The sequence below is a fragment of the Syngnathoides biaculeatus genome, chromosome 5 (assembly GCF_019802595.1).
Source record: "Syngnathoides biaculeatus isolate LvHL_M chromosome 5, ASM1980259v1, whole genome shotgun sequence".
In the NCBI taxonomy this organism is placed as follows: Eukaryota; Metazoa; Chordata; class Actinopteri; order Syngnathiformes; family Syngnathidae; genus Syngnathoides; species Syngnathoides biaculeatus.
Window position 1 is genome coordinate 14,744,857 of NC_084644.1, and position 24,646 is coordinate 14,769,502.

The following is a 24,646-nucleotide window of genomic DNA, read 5'->3' on the forward strand; positions in this document are numbered from 1 at the left end:
CCAGGACTACACGCCAGGACTTGGTCAATGACCTGAGAAGAGCTTGACCACCGTTTCCAAGGTTGGTAATACACTAAGACATCTTCTTTTCCTTTCGGCTTGTCCCGTTAGGGGTCACCACAGCGTGTCATCTTTTGCCATCTTAGCCTATCTCCTGCATCTTCCTCTCTTACCCCAACTGCCCTCATGTCTTCCCACACCACATCCATAAACCTTCTCTTTGGTCTTCCTCTCGCCCTTTTGCCTGGCAGCTCCATCCTCAGCACCCTTCCACCAATATACTCCCTCTCTCGCCTCTGAACATGTCCAAACCATCGAAGTCTGCTTTCTCGAACCTTGTCAGCAAAACATCCAACTTTGGCTGTCCCTCTAATAAGCTCATTTCTAATCCTATCCAACCTGGTCACTCCGAGCGAGAACCTCAACATCTTCATTTCTGCCACCTCAAGTTCTTCTTCCTGTTGTTTCTTCAGTGCCACCGTCTCTAATCCGTACATCATGGCCGGCCTCACCACTGTTTTGTAAACTTTGCCCTTCATCCTAGCATAGACTCTTCTGTCACATAACACACCAGACACCTTTCGCCACCTGTTCCAACCTGCTTGGACCCGTTTCTTCACTTCCTTACCACACTCACCATTGCTCTGGATTGTTGACCCTAAATATTTGAAGTCGTCCACCCTCGCTATCTCTTCTCCCTGTAGCCTCACTTTTCCCCCTCCACTTTTCTAATTCACGCACATATATTCTGTTTTACTTCGGCTAATCTTCATTCCTCTCCTTTCCAGTCCATGTCTCCATCTTTCTAATTGTTCCCCTGCAAGCTCCCTGCTTTCATTGCATATCACAATATCATCTGCGAACATCATGGTCCAATGGGATTCCAGTCTAACCTCATCTGTCATCCTATCCATTACCACTGCAAACAGGAAGGGGCTCAGAGCTGATCCCTGATGCAGTCCCACCTCCACCTTAAATTCCTCTGTCACACCTAAGGCATACCTCACCATTGTTCTGCTGCCATCATACATGTCCTGTACTATTTAAACATACTTCTCTGCCACCCCACACTTACGCATGCAGTACCACAGTTCCTCTCTTGGTACTCTGTCATAGGCTTTCTCTAGATCCACAAAGACAGAATGTAGCTCCTTCTGACCTTCTCTGTACTTTTCCACTAGCATCCTCAAGGCAAATAATGCATCTGTGGTACTCTTTCTAGGCATGAAACCATACTGTTGCTCGCAGATACTTACTTCTGTCCTGAGTCTAGCCTCCACTACTCTTTCTCATAACTTCATTGTCTGACTCATCAACTTTATTCCTCTATAGTTCCCACAGCTCTGAACATCCCCTTTGTTCTTAAAAATGGGAACTAGAACACTTTTCCTCCATTCTTCAGGCATCTTTTCGCCCGCTAGTATTCTGTTGAATAAGTTGGTCAAAAACCCCACAGCCATCTCTCCAAATTGCTTCCATACCTCTACCAGTATGTCATCAGGACCAACTACCTTTCCATTTTTCATCCTTTGTAGTGCCTTTCTGACTTCCTCCTTAGTAATCATTGCTACTTCCTGGTCCTTCATACTCGCCTCTTCAACTCTTCCTTCTCTCTCATTTCCTTCATTCATCAACTTCTCAAAGTATTCTTTCCATCTATTTAGCACACTACTGGCACCAGTCAACACATTTCCATCTCTATCCTTAATCACCCTTACCTGCTGCACATCCTTTCCATCTCTATCCCTCTGTCTGGCCAACCTGTAGAGATCCTTTTCTCCTTCTTTCGTGTCCAACCTGGTGTACATGTCTTCATACGCCTTTGCCACCTCTACCTTTGCCCTATGTCGCATCTCCATGTACTCCTTTCGCCTCTCCTCAGTCCTCTCAGTATCCCACTTCTTCTTCGCTAATCTCTTTCCTTGTATGACTCCCTGTATTTTGGGGTTCCACCACCAAGTTTCCTTCTCCCCTTTCCAACCAAAAGACACACCAAGTACTCTCCTGCCTGTCTCTCTGATTACCTTGGCTGTCGTTGTCCAGTCTTCCGGGAGCTTCTGCTGTCCATCCAGAGCCTGTTTTATCTCTTTCCGAAAGGCCGCACAACATTCTTCCTTTCTCAGCTTCCACCACATGGTTCTCTGCTCTACCTTTGTCTTCTTAATCTTCCTACCCACCACCAGAGTCATCCTACACACTACCATCCTATGCTGTCGAGCTATACTCTCCCCTACCACTACTTTACAGTCAGTAACCTACTTCAGATTACATCGTCTGCACAAAATATAATCCACCTGCGTGCTTCTACCTCCGCTCTTGTAGGTCACTATATGTTCCTCCCTCTTCTGGAAATAAGTGGTCACTACAGCCATCTCCATCCTTTTTGCAAAGTCCACCACCATCTGTCCCTCAAAGTTCCTTTCCTGGATGCCGTGCTTACCCATCACTTCTTCATCGCCCCTGTTTCCTTTACCAATATGTCCATTACAATCTGCACCAATCACAACTCTCTCGCTATCTGGGATGCTCAGAACTACTTCATCTAGTTCCTTCCAGAATTTCTCTTTCAACTCTAGGTCACATCCTACCTGTGGGGCATAGCCGCTAACCACATTATACATAACACCCTCAATTTCAAATTTTAGTCTCATCACTCAATCTGATACTCTTTTCACCTCCAAGACATTCTGACCCAGCTCTTCCTTTAAAATCACCCCAATTCCATTTCTCTTCCCATCTACTCTGTGGTAGAATAATTTAAACCCTGCTCCTAAACTTCTAGCCTTCCTACCTTTCCACCTGCTCTCTTGGATGCACAGAATATCAACCTTTCTCCTAATCATCATGTCAACCAACTCCTGAGCTTTTCTTGTCATAGTCACAACATTCAAAGTCCCTACACTCAGTTGTAGGCTCTGTGCATTCCTCTTTTTCTTCTGACGATGGATCCGGGTTCCTCCTCTTCTTTGTCTTCAACCCACACTTGCTGAATTATCACCGACGCCCTGCAGGTTAGCAGTGGCGGGGGCGGGCGTTGTTAACCCGGGCCACGGGGATAATACACTAAGACATCATGGTTTGAAATCATGCATGACACGGAAGGTTCTCCTGCTTAAACCAGCACATGTCAAAGCCCGTCTTAAGTTCTCTATTGACCATTTGGATGATACAGTCCTGCGCTGATTCCTCACCTTTCTAAGGATCATTGAGACCCCATGAGGTGATATCTTGCATGAGGCTCCACTCCGATTAAGATTGACCATCATGGTTAGCTTCTTCCATTTTCTAATGATTGACTTTGAATGTTGGGACTATGACACGAAAGCTCAGGACTTAGTAGACATGATGATAAGGAGAAAATTTTATATATTGTGCATCCAAGAGAGCAAGTGAAAAGGAAGTAAGGCGAGAGGTTTAGGTGCTGGTTTTAAATTATTTTTATCATGGAGTAGATGGGAAGAGAAATTGAGTAGGGGTTATTTTAAAAGAAGAGCCGGCTGAGAATGTCTTGGAGGTGAAAAGAGTATCAGATCGAGTTATGAGGCTGAAAATTGAAATTGAGGGTATTGTGTATAATGTCATTAGCGGCTATGCCCCACAGGTTGGATGTGACCTTGAGTGGAAAGAGAAATTCTGGAAGGAACTAGATGAAGTAGTCCTGAGCATCCCAGACAGAGAGAGCGTTGTGATTGGTGCAGATTTCAATGGACATGTTGGCGAAGGAAACGGGGACGATGAAGAAATGATGGGTAAGTACGGGATTCAGCAAAGGAACTTTGATGGTCAGATGGTGGTGGACTTCCGAAAAAGTATGGAATTGGCATTGGTGAACAGTTATTTCCAGAAGAGAGTGGAACATAGCGTGACCTACCAGAGCGGAGGTATTACCACGCAGGTGTATTATATTTTGTGCAGACGGTGTAATCTGAAGGAGGTTACCGACTGTAAGGTTGTGGTGGGGGAGAGTGTAGCTCGACAGCATAGGATGGTGGTGTGTATGATGACTCTGGTAGTGTGTAGGAAGACTAAGAAGACAAAGGTAGATCAAAAATTCAGGTGGTGGAAGTTGAGAAAGGAAGAATGTCTTGTGGCCTTCCGGAAAGAGATGAGACTGGCTCTTGATGGACAGGAAGAGCTCCCAGAAGACTGGAATCCTATTGCCAAGGTATTCAGAGGCAGGCAGGAGAGTACTGGGGGTGTCTTCTGGTAGAAAGGGGAGAAGGAGACTTGGTGGTGGAACCCCAAAATACAAGAAGTCATACAAGGTAAGAGATTAGCGAAGAAGAAGTGGGACATGGAGAGGACTGAGGAGAGGTGTAAGGAATACATTGAGATACGATGTACACCAAAGGTAGAGGTGGCAAAGGCTAAACAAGCAGGCATATGACGACATGTATACCAGATTGGACACGAAAGAAGGAGAAAAGGATCTCTACAGGATGGCCAAACAGAGGGATAGAGATGGGAAGGATGTGCAGCAAGTAAAGGTGATTAAGGATAGCGATGGAAATACGTCGACTGATGCCAGTATTGTGCTAAGTAGATAGAAAGAGTACTTTGAGAAGTTAATGAATGAAGAAAATGGGAGAGAGGGTAGAGTAGAAGATGCAAGCGTGAATGACCGGGAAGTGGCTTTGATTTAGTAAGGGAGAAGTCAGAAAGGCACTGAACAGAATGAAAAAAGGAAAGACAGTTGGTCCTGATGACATACCAGTGGAGGTATGGAAGCAATTTGGTGAGGTGGCTGTGGAGTTTTTGACCAACTTATTCAATAGAATACTAGCGGGAGAGAAGATGCCAGAAGAATGGAGGAAAGGTGTGCTAGTCCCCATTTTTAAGAACAAAGGTGATGTTCAGAACTATGGAAACTACAGAGGAATAAAGATGATGAGCCACACAATGAAGTTATGGGAAATAGTAGTGGAGGCGAGACTCAGGACAGAAGGAAGTATCTGCAAGCAACAGCATGGTTTCATGCCTAGAAGGAGTACCGCAGATGCACTATTTGCCTTGAGGATGCTCATGAAAAAGTACAGAAAAGGCTAGAAGGAGCTACATTGTATCTTTGTAGACCTAGAGATAGCCTATGACAAAGTACCAAGAGAGGAACTGTGGTACTGCATGCGCAAGTCTGGTGTGGCGGAGAAATATGTTGGAATGGTACAGTACGTGTATGAGGGTAGCAGAACAGCGGTGAGATGTGCCGTTGGTGTGTCAGAAGAATTTTAGGTAGAGGTAGAGGTTCCACGCTGAGCCCCTCCCTGTTTGCAGTAGTAGTGGATAGGCTGACAGATGAGGTTAGACTGGATTCCCCTTGGACCATAATATGCGGAGCTTTGCGAACTATAGAGAAAAAAAGTTGATGAGCCACACAATGGACTTATGGGAGAGTAGTGGAGGCTGGATTCAGGAAAGAAGTAACATCTGCGAGGAACAGTCTGGTTTCATGCCTCGAAAGAGTACCACCAATGGCTTATTTGCCTTGAGGATGCTACTGGAAAAGTACAGAGAATGACAGAAGGAGCTACATTGTGTCTTTGTGGGTCTAGAGAAAGCCGATGATAGAGTTCCAAGAGATGAACTGTGGTACTGCATGTGTAAGTCTGGTGTGGCGGAGAAATGTTACTATAGTACAGGACATAGAGGGCAGCCGAATCGTGGTGAGGTGTGCCCTAGGTGTGACAGAAGAATTTAAGGTGGAGGTGGGACTGCATCAGGGATCAGCTCTGAGCCCCTTCCTGTTTGCAGTGGTAATGGATAGGCTGACAGATGAGGTTAGACTGGAATCCCCTTGGATCGCGATGTTCGCAGATGAATGGAGTGTGGTAAGGAAGTGAAGAAATGAGTCCAAGCGGGGTGGAACAGTTGGCCGAAGGTGTCTGGTGTTCTGTGACAGACGAGTATCCACCAGGATGAAGGGCAAAGTTTATAAAACAGTGGTGAGGCCGGCCATGATGTACGGTTTAGAGACGGTGGCCTGGAAGAAACAACAGGAAGCAGAACTTGAGATGGCAGAAATGAAGATACTGAGGTTCTCGCTTGGTGTGATCAGGTTGCATAGGATTAGAAATGAGCTCATTAGATGGATAGCCAAAATTGGATATTTTGGAAACAAGGTGAGAGAGAGCAGACTTCGATGGTTTGAACATGTTCAGAAGCGAGAGAGTGAGTACATTGGTAGAAGGGTGCTGAGGATGGAACTCCCAGGCAAAAGAGCGAGAGGAAGACCAAAAAGAAGGTTTATGGATGTGGTGAGGGAAGACATGAGGGCAGTGGGTGTTCGAGAGGAGGATGCATGAGATAGGCTTAGATGGAAAAAGATGAAACGCTGTGGTGACCCCTAACATGACAAGCCAAAAAGAAAAGAAAATATATATCATTATTATTTAGTTTTTATTTTAGAATGACCAAGTCACAATGATCTACCCACTTCAAAAATGCAAAACATGTTTATTTTAAAGTATATTGAGGATTCTTTATGTGTAATTGTGTGTTTGTGTGCCTTGCATAACCACATGAGCCACTATTGCACAAGACAACATGATTAACTATAAATGTTGTTTTTTAACTATCTGAGTTCACGTTGAGGATCACTAAACACCATACGAATGAAAATGCCCACCTGGGCTGTGTCACTCATGTCTTTTGATTCGTCCAACTGCAGGTAGAAATACTAACAATCTCCGATGTCCTTACACACATCAGCCATGGCTTCACAGTGTCGTGTAACTTTACTCTTTTACAGCTACAGAGATTTTATTGAAGATAATATTTCCACCTTATTTTTAAAAGATCGGAACAATGAGTCAGCTATGCCTCTTTTACCATCTCTCCGTCTTGGATGGACTTCTTGTTATTCACAAATATGTGACAAACCTGGAATAATGCTTCGGTGGCGGCTTTCGCTGTTGAACTCTGATGTGTGAAAAGTGACTGCTGTCCGGCGAATTGGGATTTTAGTTCGTTCACTTTTCTCATTATCAGCTTGCTTTTCGGCAGAATTTCCGTGTCGTATTTTCCATAAACCATTCGAAAATGCCGCGACAAATTTCACTCCAATAGCAGATGAGGCAAACTCACTTCGAAAATGACATTGTGAAAAATAAGTCCGCCTCCCATTCTGTATGAATGTGATTTGTTTTTGTTTTGTTCTTTAGCATCCATACTCGTGTTTGATAAGATTTCTTAAGCGAGAGCTTAAAATAGGGGGAACTCCCTGACTAGCAAGTTTTCCTGTACTAAGTGTCATTGTTTGCACATGTGCGGTGAGCGAAAGGTCAGAAAAATACGGCTGTCTTTTTTTTTTTTCAGGCACACCGTTGCGATCAACCCAAACTGCCGATGCATTGAGCACCCCTGATTTAACTCCTTGGTTACTTTCAGTTCTTATTGGTCCATTGCATTGTTGAAGTCCTGTCTGTCCGTGCCCATGCCATTATCTCTCTTTGCCACGTCTTGTCTAGTTTAGTTTTAAGATGTACTTTGTTACTATGAGTATTTTGTTGTTACTTTGTTTAGTTGCCTTTTCTTGCAAATAAAACATTTTTTTGAGATTCCTGGATTCCTGCCTTGCATCCACTGTTCTCTCAAATTGTTTATGTCTGAGAGAACAGACAAAACTCCTGAGCCATCCTTTTGATCACTGTGAGCAACATCAGACGTGTGTCATTCATTGATGTTACATGGCTTATGAAAAGAATCAGCATGTACCTTCTCATCAGAGCACTTACCAAGAACAATTGCATTTGTGGTTTTGTAAATTTACAATGAAAATGTCAACAAACTTGTTCTTTTAACTACATAAAAAAATGCATTTATAACCAAACCAAGCCATCCATAAGCTATGAACTATTCAGTAAATTTGAAAGTCCGCTTTCAAATGTGTGTATGTGTATGTATATATATATATATATATATATATATATATATATATATATATATATATATATATATATATATATATATAATGTCTCCTCCTTGCAACACAAGCATCATGCGCTGTAAGCATGGTGGAGCAAAAGCTAGGGGTTTTCGGAGTATGGTCTCCAGTGGTTTGTGATCGGATTCCACAGTGATGTTTCACCCGTAGTGATATTTGTGGAACCTCTTCCACCCGTACAGGACTACATAGAGTTCCTTTTCTGTGTGTAATTTTATTCTGTGCTGTTGAGCAGCTTGGATGCATATGCTACTGCCCTGCCTTAGTGCATGATGGTTGCACCTCGGCCATGTTTTGATGCATCCACTTGTAGTGTTACCTCTTTTTCAGGATCTAACACTGGCCCTGGCTCTGCTGTAATGATCTCCTTCATCTTCTGGAATGCATTTTCATGTGTCGTGTTCCACTTAAACTCGGTTTCCTGCCTAAGCAGTTCTCTGAGTGGTGCACACACATCAGCTCAATTGGGTGCAAATCTTGCCAGATAAGTAAAAATGCTAAGCTTTGCCTCATTATTTGGTGGTGGGTTTGCAAAGTTAATTTCTTTAGTCTGCTGGTTTGTAGTGCAATTGTCGAGGGCTCTACCCCACTATGATATGCGACCTCTTTAGCCTGGTGGAGTTGCCCAAGTCTGGCTGTAAACTACGGCTTGTTGTTACTGAACGTGCAAAAAGTTTTTGTCCGTACACAAACCTCCTCACAGAAACTGAGATAAAATATCCATGAATTCTTCTTGGCTGCTCGCTGAATTTTCAAAGACACTCCAGTCTGTACAGTCAAAGCAGCTTTGAAGTTCTAATTTTCCTCATTGGTCCACTTATTCACTGATTTTACCAATGGCTTCGCGCTCTTAAATACTTGCCTGTCTGTAGTTATTAAACAGATCAGTGATCAGAGAAGCCTAGGGGAGCGTGGCAAATTGCACAATATTCATGTTTAATTGTGATATAGCAGTGGTTTAAAGTGTTCTTTTCCCTTGTCAGACATTTTACATGCTGCTTGTATTTAGCGAATTCTTGGTTGGGTTTAGCTGTGTTAACGTCTCCCAAGATAATGAGTGTGGATTCTGGATGTTTTTTCTCAATCTCATTTACCTGCTAGGTGAGTGTTAGCAGTGCTGTCTTCATGCTAGTTTGGGGCGGAATGTAAACACCTATGAGTATGAAAGAGGTGAAATCATTCGGCAAGTAAAACGGCTTACATTTCAAGAGCAAAAACTCCAAAAGCAGGCTACAGCGTGTGCTGAGCTGTGTAACGTCCGTGCACCATTTCTCATTGATATATAAGCATATTCCACTGCTTTTCAATTCCCGTGGTAGCTCTGCAATGCGGTCTGCCCGATAAAGATAAAAGCCAAGTAGCGTAATGGCTCTGACGGGAACCTGTCCACAAAGCCATGTGTCCGTGAGCACAGGGCGGCATGTCCAAAGTCTTTGCAGGTTTTTTTTTTCGTAATAATAATTGATGGAGGCCCATTCTGTGTCCCCTCCTGTGGAGTTCAACATGTATACCGAATCCCGAGCCTCTGCGGTCTTCGACGTGACACTCTGTAGAGAGCGCCAACAAGTAACTCCGGGAAAAGATTCAGCAAATTTGCGAGAGTTGTTGAAAAATGTCCGGAGAAGACTCTCCGATGGTAAACAAGTCATTTCTTGTGTTTCCTAAGACGACCAAAAAACACACAAATGTAAACAATACCAGGGAGCATGTACCAAAGGGAGACGCCCTGGTAGGGGCCATCTTGTGACAACATGTCCCTGTTGCCTTGCTACTGATTTGACATTGGGTTTTTCCATCACAGGCGTCCATCTGAATCCCTCTGTAAAGACCCCGGTGCTTGGCGTCCTGGCCGAATTCCTGGGCTGCCCAGCCAAGCACTTAAATCCTCTTCTGGAGCGTCTAATTGCTCTCTAGTAAGCTTTAGGGCCTGCACATGAACTGTCTTGAGCAAGGGGACACAACTGGCACTGGAGCATTTGAGCCCCTGGTGCCGTAGTGTGTTCCTGATGGTAGCCTTTGTTACTTTGGTCCCAGCTCTCTGCAGGTCATTCATTTGTTCCTCCTGTGTGGATCTGTGATTTTTGCTCACCATTCTTGTGACCCCATGAAGTGAGATCTTGTGTGGAGCCCCAGATAAAGGGAAATGAACTATGGTATTGTATGTCTTCCATTTTCTAATAAAAGTTCCCACAGCACATTTCTTCTTCTTCTTCTTCTTCTTCTTCTTTTCCTTTCGGCTTGTCCCGTTAGGGGTCGCCACAGCGTGTCATCTTTTGCCATCTTAGCCTATCTCCTGCATCTTCCTCTCTAACCCCAACTGCCCTCATGTCTTCCCTCACCACATCCATAAACCTTCTCTTTGGTCTTCCTCTCGCTCTTTTGCCTGGGAGCTCCATCCTCAGCATCCTTCTACCAATATACTCACTCTCTCGCCTCTGAACATGTCCAAACCATCGAAGTCTGCTCTCTCGAATCTTGTCTCCAAAACATCCAGCTTTGGCTGTCCCTCTAATGAGCTCATTTCTAATCCTATCCAACCTGGTCACTCCGAGCGAGAACCTCAACATCTTCATTTCTGCCACCTCCAGTTCAGATTCCTGTTGTTTCTTCAGTGCCACTGTCTCTAATCCGTACATCATGGCCGGCCTCACCACTGTTTTGTAAACTTTGCCCTTCATCCTAGCAGACACTCTTCTGTCACATAACACACCAGACACATTTCGCCAGCTGTTCCAACCTGCTTGGACCCGTTTCTTCACTTCCTGACCACACTCTCCATTGCTCTGTATTGTTATCCCCAAGTATTTGAAGTCGTCGACCCTCGCTATCTCTTCTCCCTGTAGCCTCACTCTTCCCCCTCCACTTTTCTCATTCACGCACATATATTCTGTTTTACTTCGGCTAATCTTCATTCCTCTCCTTTCCAGTGCATGTCTCCATCTTTCCAATTGTTCCTCTGCATGCTCCCTGCTTTCACTGCATATGACAATATCATCTGCGAACATCATGGTCCAAGGGGATTCCAGAAAAACCTCATCTGTCAGCCTATCCATTACCACTGCAAACAGGAAGGGGCTCAGAGCTGATCCCTGATGCAGTCCCACCTCCACCTTAAATTCCTCTGTCACACCTAAGGCACACCTCACCATTGTTCTGCTGCCATCATACATGTCCTGTACTATTTTAACATACTTCTCTACCACACCAGACTTACGCATGCAGTACCACAGTTCCTCTCTTGGTACTCTGTCATAGGCTTTCTCTAGATCCACAAAGACGCAATGTAGCTCCTTCTGACCTTCTCTGTACTTTTCCACGAGCATCCTCAAGGCAAATAATGCATCTGTGGTAGTCTTTCTAGGCATGAAACCATACTGTTGCTCGCAGATACTTACTTCTGTCCTGAGTCTAGCCTCCACTACTCTTTCCCATAACTTCATTGTGTGGCTCATCAACTTTATTTCTCTATAGTTCCCACAGCTCTGAACATCCCCTTTGTTCTTAAAAATGGGAACAAGAACACTTTTCCTCCATTCTTCAGGCATCTTTTCGCCCGCTAGTATTCTGTTGAATAAGTTGGTCAAAAACTCCACAGCCATCTCTCCAAATTGCTTCCATACCTCTACCGGTATGTCATCAGGACCAACTGCCTTTCCAGTTTTCATCCTTTGTAGTGCCTTTCTGACTTCCCCCTTAGTAATCATTTCCACTTCCTGGTCCTTCACTCTTGCCTCTTCAACTCTTCCTTCTCTCTCATTTTCTTCATTCATCAACTTCTCAAAGTATTCTTTCCATCTATTTAGTACACTACCGGCACCAGTCAACACATTTCCATCTCTATCCTTAATCACCCTGACCTGCTGCACATCCTTCCCATCTCTATCCCTCTGTCTGGCCAACCTGTAGAGATCCTTTTCTCCTTCTTTCGTGTCCAACCTGGTGTACATGTCTTCATATGCCTCTTGTTTAGCTTTGCCACCTCTACCTTTGCCCTACGTCGCATCTCGATGTACTCCTTTCGCCTCTCCTCAGTCCTCTCAGTATCCCACTTCTTCTTCGCTAATCTCTTTCCTTGTATGACTCCCTGTATTTTGGGGTTCCACCACCAAGTCTCCTTCTCCCCTTTCCTACCAGATGACACACCAAGTACTCTCCTGCCTGTCTCTCTGATCACCTTGGCTGTCGTCGTCCAGTCTTCCGGGAGCTTCGGTTGTCCATCGAGAGCCTGTCTCACCTCTTTCCGGAAGGCTGCACAACATTCTTCCTTTTTCAGCTTCCACCACATGGTTCTCTGCTCTACCTTTGTCTTCTTAATCTTCCTACCCACCACCAGAATCATCCTACATACTACCATCCTATGCTGTCGAGCTACACTCTCCCCTACCACTACTTTACAGTCAGTAACCTCCTTCAGATTACATCGTCTGCACAAAATATAATCTACCTGCGTGGTTCTACCTCCGCTCTTGTAGGTCACTATATGTTCCTCCCTCTTCTGGAAATAAGTGTTCACTACAGCCATCTCCATCCTTTTTGCAAAGTCCACCACCATCTGCCCTTCAAAGTTCCTTTCCTGGATGCCGTACTTACCCATCACTTCTTCATCGCCCCTGTTTCCTTTACCAATATGTCCATTACAATCTGCACCAATCACAACTCTCTCGCTGTCTGGGATGCTCAGAACTACTTCATCTAGTTCCTTCCAGAATTTCTCTTTCAACTCTTGGTCACATCCTACCTGTGGTGCATAGCCGCTAACCACATTATACATAACACCCTCAATTTCAAATTTTAGTCTCATCACTCGATCTGATACTCTTTTCACCTCCAAGACATTCTTAGCCAGCTCTTCCTTTAAAATAACCCCTACTCCATTTCTCTTCCCATCTACTCCGGGGTAGAATAATTTAAACCCTGCTCCCAAACTTCTAGCCTTACTACCTTTCCACCTGCTCTCTTGGATGCACAGAATGTCAACCTTTCTCCTAATCATCATGTCAACCAACTCCTGTGCTTTTCCTGTCATAGTCCCAACATTCAAAGTCCCTACACTCAGTTGTAGGCTCTGTGCATTCCTCTTTTTCTTCTGACGCTGGATCCGGTTTCCTCCTCTTCTTTGTCTTCGACCCACAGTAGCTGAATTTCCACCGACGCCCTGCAGGTTAGCAGTGCCGGGGGCGGGCGTTGTTAACCCGGGCCACGACCGATCCGGTATGGGATTCTTTAGATGAACGCTCATATTTGTTTGGCACAGTTTTTACGCCGGATGCCCTTCCTGACGCAACCCTCTGCATTTATCCGGGCTTGGGACCGGCCTACAGATTGCACTGGTTTGTGCCCCCATAGGGCTGCATTCCACAGCACATTTCTTCACACCTGGTGAAAGTGTACAATGGTGGTTGTAGTGTCCTCTGGGCTGGTAGATGAGTGGATAAAATCATCACCTGCAACTGTAGGGTGCCTAGGTTCAAGACTCCAACCGGGCAGGGTCTTTTATGAGGGTTCAAACATGTGTCATTAATAATGGTAACAAGTGGAGGACAGAGAAGCCTCTTAAAGAAGTTACAGGTCTGTGAGACCCAAAAATCTTGTTTGTGGGTGACACTTATTTACCATAACTTGCTCATAAATGCTTTAAAAATCAACTGTGATTTTCTGGATTTTTTTTTAGGGGGGTATTTTTTTCTCTCATAGGTGAGGCATACCTATGAGGGATTGATTACAGAGCTCTCTCATCTTTTTAAGTGCGAGAACTTGCACAGTCGGAGGCTGACTAACTTCATTTTCACCCCAATGTGTATTATGTCTTGTGTTTAATATGTTATGCCTCTCTACTGTGCTCAGATTTTAGTACATAAAGACCTGACATCCCCAATCCAACGATACATTGACAGCAGAGTGGTAAGAACACAAACAGAGGGCGAGTGGCTTACCTTTGATGTGACAGAGGCAGTGAGTGAATGGATGAACCACAGAGGTAAGTGCAGTTCAACACTTATTCCTAATTGGTTTTAGAACACAACGAGATTACATTGATGTGGTATTTCTTCTCAGACAGAAATAATGGATTCAAGCTCAGCCTACATTGCCCATGTTGTACTTTTGTTCCATCAAATAACTACATTATTCCCAACAAGAGTGAAGAGCTGGAGGCACGTTTTGCAGGTGGTTTGAGCTGAAAAATAATTAAAAAATGTTTTTTTTTTAAGATTAATGGACTATTAATAAACAATCTCTCAATAGCGTTCTGCTGGAGCCTACTGTGTTCAATTTGCCCCATATTTGTTCTCTAGGTATTGATGACAACTTCATCAATGGTGGTGATCTAAAAGTGTTCAAGAGGCTACATCACAATTCTCGGCCTCCACATCTTCTAATCATGCTGCTACCCTCATACCGAGTGGAGTCTCCATTTCACCGCAAGACACATCGAACAAAGAGAGCCCTCGATGCAGTTTACTGCTCTAGGTACTTAGCTACAATAGATCATTCATCACTAACTATCAAATGAATGAAGTTGCTATTTCAAGAAATTACCTACTCAGGTTATAACTAACTAATGTACATGATGTATCGCCTGGATGTTAGTGTCATTTACTATTTATGTTTACCTGCAGGAGTGCCTGTTGAGCTACCATATGTATCATCACTTTTGATCCCTTTATTGGATTGTTTGTGCTCTCACATATATATGATTTTCTCCCAAGTAGTTGACCACTTGCAATTCTCAACTGGTTTTAATTTTTTTAAAGGGGACATATTAGTGAAAGTTGACTTTTTATTTGCTTTTATTGTTCTGGTGATGGGTTGGGCATTTTTGTTTGGGAATGCATCTGCTGCATGCGCCACATATGCGGAGCCCCATATTATGAGCCATATATATTTTTGTGAATGCATAAATCCTAAAAATGGTGAGCCAGAGGTGGGTTAGGCCATCCATCCATCCATCCATCTTCTTAAAAGCTTATCCTCACGAGGGTCGTGGGGAGTGCTGGAGCATATCCCAGCTGTCAACAAGCAGGAGGTGGGGTACACCCTGAACTGGTTGCCAGCCAATTGCAGGGCACACATACACACACACACATAGAGACAAACAGCCGCAGTCACAATCAGACCTAGTGGAAATTTATAGTGTCCAGTTAATGTTGCATGTTTTTGGGATGTGGAAGGAAACTGGAGAAAACCCACGCAGGCAAGGGGAGAACATGCAAACTTCGCACAGGTGCATCCGGGAGTAAACCCAAGACCTCAGAACTGTGAGGCCAACGCTTTCCATCTGAGCCACCTTTGGGTTAGGCCAATGGTTTTAATTTCCAAGATGAGCACAAGCTAAAGGCTCTGAGAATGGGTGGCCTGCGCCACTGTAGGTGTGTTGACAGCTGACTTCAGTGGCTGCCAATCAAAGCATCTCTTCTCATTATCTTTAAATGTGATGCAACTGACAGTCTCGAGGGAGACATGGTTCCACATATTCTCTGTGCTAAAGAGAATAATGCAAAGTTCCAGCGATCTGTGCGTGACTGGTGAGTTGTCGTTGCTCTGGCCATGGTGTGACTACAGAAAATGTGCCATTGTCCTCATTAATCATCCTATAGAATGAGGTGGTGATAACCGCTGGTTGCCTAAATATGTTGGGGAACTCAATAACTGTCTGCTTATGCCCTGATCAAATTTATAAATAAAAAATCATGTTAGACCAGCAGTCAAGCTTACATCAAGATTTAGACATGGTTGGAGCAGGCATAAATTTAGATCGACTTTCTGCCCCCCAACCTAAAAAAAAAAATATATATATATATATATATATAATATATATATATATATATATATATATATATATATATATATCTTTTTGCCGCCAAATTTTCACTGTCCTAAATTGCAGACACAATCAGTGAGCTTTAAACTTTCACATAAATCACAATTTGCCAGCATTTTTCACACTGCAGATACGCACATGTCCACGAAAAAAAAATTTCCAAATTTAGTGGCTTAGTAATGAAGTGCTGCCTCCAAAAGTGAAAATAGAATTGATGTTCTTGCTTTCACCGAGACTCACCTGCACTTTGAAATTCATGCTAGTTTTCTTCTTACTTGGGAATCTACATGTAGCTAACCACTGACTCAGCCCCTATGCGTTATGAAAACAAACATAGTTAATTGGCACATCCTGCATGGTAATTGAGGATCATGATCTCAGATTTGGTGGTGCTGATTCTCATCCCAGCTGCTTCGCACTGAGCTGCAAAGTGCTGCAATGAGAGTTGGAGATCAGGGCCTGATGAAATCAAGAGAACTGCATCATCTTCAAAAAGTAGAGATGCAATACTAAACCCACCAATCTGGACCCCTTCTACGCCTGAGCTGTGCCTAGAGATTTTGTCCATAAACATTATGAACAGAATCGATGAGAGAGAGCAGACGCTCCATGTTGGCAAACTCGGACTTAGCGACTGCTAGCTTCTCGGGATAAAGCCGTCGGGCCCTCGCGTGGATCGGGGGGCCCTTGGTCTCAATGTGGTGCTCGACCCCATGTTTAGTCGTGGCAGAGGAGAAAGTGGGCCGTGTCAAGGCAGGGAACTCACCAAGGAGGAGTTGGTACTTGGTGCCGTCCGATAGCGAACTGGAGAGACCACCATAAGTCGCCTCATTGCGGACGCAGGCGACCGTGGAAAAAGTCAGTGCATCCACCAGACGGCCCCTCTTAACATCCACCAGCAGCCCGTGGGCACAAAAAAAATCAGCGCCGAGGAGAGGGAATGAGACATCAGCAGTGACAAAGTCCCATGTGAAGCGCTGACTCCCGAAACACAAGTCCACAGTCCTCATGCCATAAGAGCGGATAGGGGAGCCATTAGCGGACAGTAGGGGTGGCCCATGAGTCCCGCCAGCGGCGTCCTCCGCAGTGGCCGTCAGGACGCTCCTCTGGGCGCCGGTGTCACAAAGGAATTTGCGCCCGGAAAGGTTGTCCTTGACGAACAGCAGCCGGCTCTTCGCGCCCACGCTCACGGCCGCTGCGAAGCGTGGGCCTTGGCGTTTCCCGACGCGTCGTAGTTGCAAGGGGCGCGGCACCTCTTCGCTTTCGCACCGAAACGGGCATGGAAGTAGCACAAGCCTGTGCCAGCACGGCCGTCGGTGCCGAAGGGGCCCCTGCTGGATGCCACCCCCGCGCCCGAAGGTGAGTAACTGTGCGTCGCGGCCAGCGTCTCAGGGGAGAAGCGCTGGGTTGCCAGGAAGAAACGGTCGGCCTCCTCGGCCAGGGCCCGGGGCTCAGTGATAGTACTGTTCGCGAGCGCCGTCTGAACATGCGGTGGCATTTGCCTGAGAAACAGTTCCATGAAAATGAAATTGGGCTCTTCCGTGCCCAGCAGGTTTAGCATCATTTCCATGAGTTCGGAAGGTTTGCTGTCCCCCAGTCCATTAATAGCCAACAGACGTCGGGCACGTTCCGGCCGTGAAAGTTCAAAAACCTTGAGAAGGTGAGCCTTGATCCCAGCATACTTATCTCGGGCCGGGGGAGAGGTGATGAAGTTCACTGCTCTGGCCGCCGTTGACCTCCCGAGTGCTGAGACAACGTGGTAGTAACGCGTGGAATCATCTGAGATCCCGCGGAGGGCGAACTGAGCCTCAGTCTGTGCGAACCACGCTGCCGCGGACGTCTCCCAAAACTCCGGCAATTTGAGGATGGCGGTTGCCATGTTCGTTTCAGTCTCGAAAACGCCGGGACTGACGTCGGGGTCACCAGTGTAGCGCCGGAGAAAAGGAGTCGGAGGCGGAGTGTCGGACACAGAAACAGAACTTGCTTTATTGTTCGACATCACCAAACTACTTGCATAACGGCGGGAACTCTGTTAACCTTTCCTCCGGAAGCGCAACAACAGAAACAGTCCGTGCGGAACCCCGCACCCCAACTCGAGGTCCCGCGGGTGAATTATGTAAACACCACAACTTTTTTTTTTTTTATTGTAATTCTTGCAACTCTGAATTTCAGTACATTGCAAAATACACTCATACAGTTCTTACATTTGTTTATCTTGAATACTCTACTAACCTATTCACGCTCTGAAGGCTGTTAGTGTATGACAATGAACATTCATCCCAAAATGTTTGGTGAACCTGTGTTCAGTCATTATTTTTCAGAGTATCCGATGCCACTGCCATCTAGTTTTCCTCCCCAGTGTGACAATTTTCAAGATAATAGTAATATTAATGTTTGGCTTGCCTTGGTTGGTACAGTAAATGTTTTTTTCTGGAAAAGGAGCTCAAGTGTAACATTAGGGCAAAAGTTGTAAACTAATAGTCTTGCGCTGCATTTAATCTCTCATCTTCTCCTTTGTGAATTGTAGAAATGTTCAAGACAACTGCTGTTTAAGGGCCCTCTACATTGACTTTAAGAAAGACCTTGGTTGGAGGTGGATTCATGAGCCAAAGGGCTATGAGGCCAACTTTTGTGCTGGAGGCTGTCCTTATCTATGGAGTGCTGACACACAGCAGGCCAAGGTACTGTCGGGTTTACAAAAGGTCATTGTTTAAACAATCTATGAATTGTGATTGAAAAAAGTTAATTAGTTAAATTTAAAACTATATACAGTGCCTTGAAAAGGTATATGCCCCACTCTCAAGTTTTTTTTTTTTTCACCTTAGAAAGCTGAGTTGATTTTCACTGACCACACCCAAGTTTGATTACTTCCAGACCTGTTCAATCAAGAATTCACTTAAATTCAACGTGTCTGAAAAAATAAAATAAAAACTACAACAAAATGCCATGATCCAAAGTAATTCACGAACATCCATTGATCTATTTTCTGTACCGCTTATCCTCACTAGTGTCACAGGTTTGCTGGAACCTTTTCCAACCATCTAGCAGGGTACGCCGTGAACTGGTCACCAGTCAGGGCAATTCAAGAAAAGATGACATATAAATGAATTGACATCCATTAGTCTGGAAACGGTTACAAAGCAATTCATAAAGCTTTAGGACTCCATCGAAACACAGGATTGGTTGGCCAACAAAAATTACGCCAAGAGCACTGCGACAACTCATCAAACTGTGTCCTACGGTGTCCTGGTGCCAAGTACACACGTGGACACCCTTTTGCTTGAACAAGGTTGTAAAGGAACCTGTGACAACATCTAAAGAACTGTAGGTCTCCCTTTCCTCCTTTAACTTTGTTGTGCATTAAATAATAAGGAAGAGACTGGACAAAAATAGCACCAATGGCAAAGGTCCAAAGCAAAAACCACGATTGACAAAAAGGAACATAAAGGCATGTTTTCATCAGAATGATTCCTAGCAGGGAGTCACAGTGACGCAGCTATAAAGCGTTAGTCTCACAGTTAAGGTCCAGGGTCCCCAATCCCGACCCCACCTGTGTGGAGTTTGCATGTTCTCCCCGTGCCGGCGTGGGTTTTCTCCAGGCTCTCTGGTTTCCTCTCACATCCCAAAAACAATCCAAATCTCATTAATTGGACACTCTAAATTGCCTCTAGGTGTGATTGTGAATGTGACTGTTGTCTGTTTCCATGTGCCCTCCAATTGGCTGGCAACCAGTTCAGGGGGTACCCTGCCTCCTGCTCGTTGACAGCTGGGAAAGGCCCGAGACCCTCGTGAGGATAAGTGGCGAAGACAGTGGATGGATGGATGATTCCTAGGATATTTGTGTAAATTGTATGTATAGACGTGATGAAAGTTTCACATTTTTTTAGGTTTGTGTCTCGTTAAATCTGACATAAATCTTCTTCAGGACCTAAACAATTTCCTCCGATTGATGAAACCACAACCTCAACACTTTTTCAGTAAATCCTGAAGGAGATTGTGTACTTATCAGCTTTTTATCTCAAGATGAGGCAGACTGGGGTTCTGCAACAGGACAAAGATCAAAAACACACCAGCCAGTCGATTTCTGAATGGCTTGAAAAAAAAAATGATGTTGGAGTGGCTTTGTTAAATTTGATCTTGAATCTGATTGAAATAGTGTCACATGATCTTAAATTGGTTGCTCATGCTCCAAAAAATAAAAAATGAAAAAAACCTCCAGTGTTGCAGAAAAAAATCAATAGTGCAAAAAAAATGGGCCAAACTATCTCCAAAGAGATGTGTAAGATATCAAAAATGCTCGATTTTGGTTGTTGCTGCTGAGATTGGCCCAACCAGTGATTGCTTTTCGGGGGCAATTACTTTTTCAGATAGAGCCAGGTGACTTTCAGTAGTTTTTAAAATAATCAAAACAATTGCATCTGATATTTTAATTGTTTGATGATCTTTAACAAAGTGCGGGAATACACGAGAAAAAATTTGAAAACAAATTTGAGAAGCAGGAAAATACTTCTCACATCACGTAACATAATTTCATTGTTATTCTTGTGTTTCCAGGTGTTGGGCCTTTATAACACCATTAACCCTGATGCATCAGCGTCACCCTGCTGTGTGTCCCAGGACCTAGAACCCCTTACAATCCTTTACTATATTGGCAAGACACCGAAAATAGAACAGCTCTCCAATATGAAGGTCAAGTCTTGCAAGTGCAGCTAGAAACTAAGCCAGTGCAAGCCACTCCCACACTCCTTCACACAATAATGCACACACACTACTTGCAAATGTGCTCGCTCTTCTATTTTTGTACACAAAGTCCAGTGTCATGTGATCAAGTTTAGAGGTACTGAACAAATAAACCTCATTCAAAACAGCATTGTGATGCTCTTACAAATACACAACACAGACCATGATTCCATAAAGACTTTACCACCATGTGCCTTGAATATGTTTTTGTTTGTTTCTATACTGTTTAACAGCAAATTTAACTCATGGTTCAATATTGCGATGATGAATATTAGTCCAACTTGAATTAGGAATTCACTTTGAAGTGCCCTGCATGGCTTTCTAACCATCAGCCCCTGTTGGCTATCATATGTTAAGATTCAATCCATCATATCCAATCAAGCCTCTTCTTATGAAAGCAAAACAGTGTAGTTATTTTGGTGCAAACAGTAAGGTTGGGATATTTTTTGAATGCAGCTAAATGAAAGGCTAGAAGAACAAGAAGTCCTCATTGTTTAATTATTTTTGATGATATTGATAAACATGAAATGACTGGTATAACTATGGAAATACAGTATAGGCAATAACATTGCATATGTTGTGCAGTATATTTGCCATTGAGTTTAAGATGATTATATACACAGTGGAATTGATGGAGACCGAGTTTTAGTGAGACTGACAAATACTCAGTCTGAACTTCTATAATTTCCCCTCAAAATAAGACATGTATCAATCATCATTCTGTCCCTCATTAGCTATTTTAGTTTAGAAGAATTGGTGTATTGTACCATCTTTTCCATTGAAGCAATTTTAGGTCAAATTAGCCTGATTAACAATAGATCAGTTCAAACTTACTGTTGACATGTTGCTACATGAGCTGTAAGTTATTGCATAAATAGATGACAGCCTTGAACATTATTCGGCCAGGGGTCTCATTTCAAATTAGAAAATCTCATTGCACATTACCATACGGAAGTGTATTGCTGCCACCTCCGAAAAAAATGTTCTTCATCACCTTATAACGTGATACATTTCAAGTTTTAATGTGATAGATTTCACATTTTAATATGATAACTCATCAGATAACAAAATAACTGACTTCTACATTTGGCTGAACAAAGTACTGTTAAGCAATTTCTGCTGGTCACATGGAGAGCTTCACGAGTAGACGAGCAACGTAGTTCTGTCTCTCTCTCTCTCTCTCTCTCTCTCTCTCTCTCTCTCCTCTCTCTCTCTCTCTCTATCTCTCTCTCTCTCCTCTCTCTCTCTCTTCTCTCTCTCTCTCTCTCTCTCTCTCTCTCTCTCTCTCTCTCTCTCTATCTCTCTCTCTCTCTATATATATATATATATTGGGCTCTGCAAGTGACATGATCCAAAAAGTGTACCACCCGACCAAAAGGTTACAAAAACTATACAGTAAATAGTGACATAATGGTGATTTCATCTCAATTGATTTGATCTCAATTTATTTAAAATTCACACACTCAGTGTGAAATCTGGGTATGTTTAATTGAACACAAAGCTGATCGCAGGAAGCCGAGACTTATTCTGTTGCATGAATAGCAACAGGTGGATAGACAGGTTTATTCTGCCAAATTGTTCTGCCGACCACTATACTTCACTGGCATAGATTAATGAACAATGCTATATTCATAATTAGGTATCATAATATTCAAAGTGGAATCTGAGTTCATCCCTTATGAGCTACAGTGAAGAAAATAAGTATTTGAACACCCTGCTATATTGCAAATTCTCCCACTTGGAAATCATGGAGGGGTCTGAAATTGTCATTGTAGGTGCATGTCCACTATGAGAGAGATAATCTAAAAAGAAAAATCCAGAAATCACAATTTATGATTTTTTTAACAATTTATTCGTGTGATACAGCGACAAATAAGTATTTGAACACCTGTCTATCAGCTAGAATTCTGGACCTCAAAGACCCGTTACTCCGCCTTCAAAAGTTCACCTCCACTCCATGTATTGTCCTTAATCAGATGCACCTGTGTGAGGTCGTTAGCTGCATAAAGACACCTGTTCACCCCATACAATCAGTAAGACTCAAACTTGCAACATGGCCAAGACCAAAGAGCTGTCCAAAGACACCAGACAGGGTTCGCACGCGGCGAAAACCGGTCAAGCCCCTAAAAAGGTCTTAAATTAAAAATAAATCAAAGGGAGGACCTCTAAAAATTCTCCCTAAAAAAAAAAAAAAAATCTTTTATTTAAAAAAATAGCGATCTGCCTGCCATCCAAAACAGCCGGAAATTGTCAACGGAAGTCACCGTGTTGACAACTAGTCGCCATCTTGTCAATATTCCATTGTTTGTTTCCGTGAGTAGGTATTTCACTTAGTCTTCTTTCATCGATCCAACTTGTATCATGGGGAAGTGCATTTTTCAAGATGCTTGGGTTGAAAGTAAGGAGTTTGGGAGCTGGGTTCGTTGAGATCCAAACGCTCCGTACATGTTTTACTGCCATCTGTGCAAGCAGAGTTACCAGCTTGAAAAGATGGGTGTCAAAGCGCTGGAGTCGCACCGGAAAAACAGAAGACACGGTGATTTGGCGATGACTCTCTCATCTTCCGTTGGTATGAATCTGTTTCTAAAATATCAAGATAGTGAAGCATCAACTTCAGGCAGTGGTACTGGCAGTGCATGCGCACCTACAGTTGTCCAGTCATCGACTTCAACCAGCCAGAAGTCGGGCTTTATGAACGTAGTTCAGTACACGAAGACGTACTCGTTAAAGGCAGAGATCGTGTGGACTTTAAAAGTGATCTGCAGCCATTACAGTTACAAATCTTGGGAAAATAATTCGAAAGTGTTTGCAGTCATGTTCCCAGACAGTGACATTTCTAAAAACTACCACTTCGTACCTGGCTACATTTGGCATTGCTGGTCACTTTTCATCTTTACTGCCTCAAAGCCAAATAAGCCATAATAGAGACTGACATATCTACGCTTATTGAGAAGGCTGACAGGCTGTGTGAGGAGGCGGAAGAAAAGAGGAATGTGAGGTTTATCACCAAGGCTAATGCACTCAGAGGCACCCCCTGCACATTTGATAAGCTTTTTATATAAATTGCACTCACTTTCATCTTTCGAATCTTTACTTCTTGTACAGTACTCCCATACTTTGGAGCGTTTCCTCGATGCCATGTTTGATGTTGATTTAACTGAGTCCAACTTTACTTTCACAGCAAAACTTGAAAAAAGTGTAAATGATATTGAAAAAATACCGCAATGTGGAATACCGGAACCGGAAGAAATTATTGGAAATTTTAACCGATTTCGAAAGTCCGATTACGGTTTTGGTTTTAAAACATCGAAAACCGGTTATAACCGATTAATTGTAACTGTTTGCGATCCCTAGCGACAGCCCAAAAACCTGTCTGATCTAGAGAAGATCTGTGTGGAAGAGTGGGCCAAAATCTCTCCTGCAGTGTGTGCAAACCTGTTCAACAACTACAGGAAATGTTTGACCTCTGTAATTGCAAACAAAAGGCTTCTGTACCAAAAATTAACCTTGGTTTTCTCAGGTGTTCAAATGCTTCTTTGCAGCTGTATCACACAAATAAATCGTTAAAAAAACATACTTTGTGATTTCTGGATTTCTCTTTTTAGATTATATCTCTCATAGTGGACATGCACCTACAATGACAATTTCAGACCCCTCCATGATTTCTAAGTGGGAGAACTTGCAATACAGCAGGATGTTCAAATACTTATTTTCTTCACTGTACGTCTGGTTGAGAATCATTACTCCAAATAATCTCGTCACATGTTGATATTAATGTTTGTACAAGAGTGGCACTGCCAAGAGGTGATTGAATATATGAATCAGAAAAATCCTGGTTAAAAAAAAAACATTTATTAAGATGAAATGAAAGTCTTTTAATGTTGCGCAAGAGGCTTTGCAAGGATACGGTCTTTCTTTCATTCTCCTTCTTCTGAAGGCCAAATCAGCATGAATCCGCTCATGTACGTCTCACAAGACGCAAGAGTAAAGGCAAACACTGGAAGTTTATGTGATGAATGTCTATGTGAAATGGGTTCTGGAGCGTGACACAGATCCACCCTCGATTTCCCATCCACCTTGAGCGCTCTCCCTTCTTCAGTCACATCGCATCCTCATTTCCATTTATTGTTTTGGATCATATGTATGTT

The 24,646-nt window shown here is 43.5% G+C and overlaps 1 protein-coding gene across 13 annotated transcripts in view; it reads left to right on the plus strand.

Annotated features, from left to right (window-relative positions):
- tgfb2 (transforming growth factor, beta 2) overlaps positions 1-21,651 on the plus strand; it is an 86,587-nt gene extending 64,936 nt beyond the window's left edge. For 5 of the 13 annotated variants that reach the window (XM_061819590.1, XM_061819591.1, XM_061819599.1 and 2 more), the window contains exons 7-11: positions 13,784-13,916; positions 13,994-14,104; positions 14,233-14,407; positions 18,286-18,439; positions 20,313-21,577. In XM_061819590.1, the coding sequence (XP_061675574.1) occupies positions 13,784-13,916; positions 13,994-14,104; positions 14,233-14,407; positions 18,286-18,439; positions 20,313-20,471 (732 nt within the window). In that variant the 3' untranslated portion in view covers positions 20,472-21,577. Of the gene's footprint in view, positions 1-13,783; positions 13,917-13,993; positions 14,105-14,232; positions 14,408-18,285; positions 18,440-20,312 lie in introns of all 13 variants that reach the window. The other 8 variants (XM_061819592.1, XM_061819594.1, XM_061819593.1 and 5 more) reach the window with 8 other exon arrangements.
- The last annotated feature ends 2,995 nt before the right edge of the window (positions 21,652-24,646 follow it).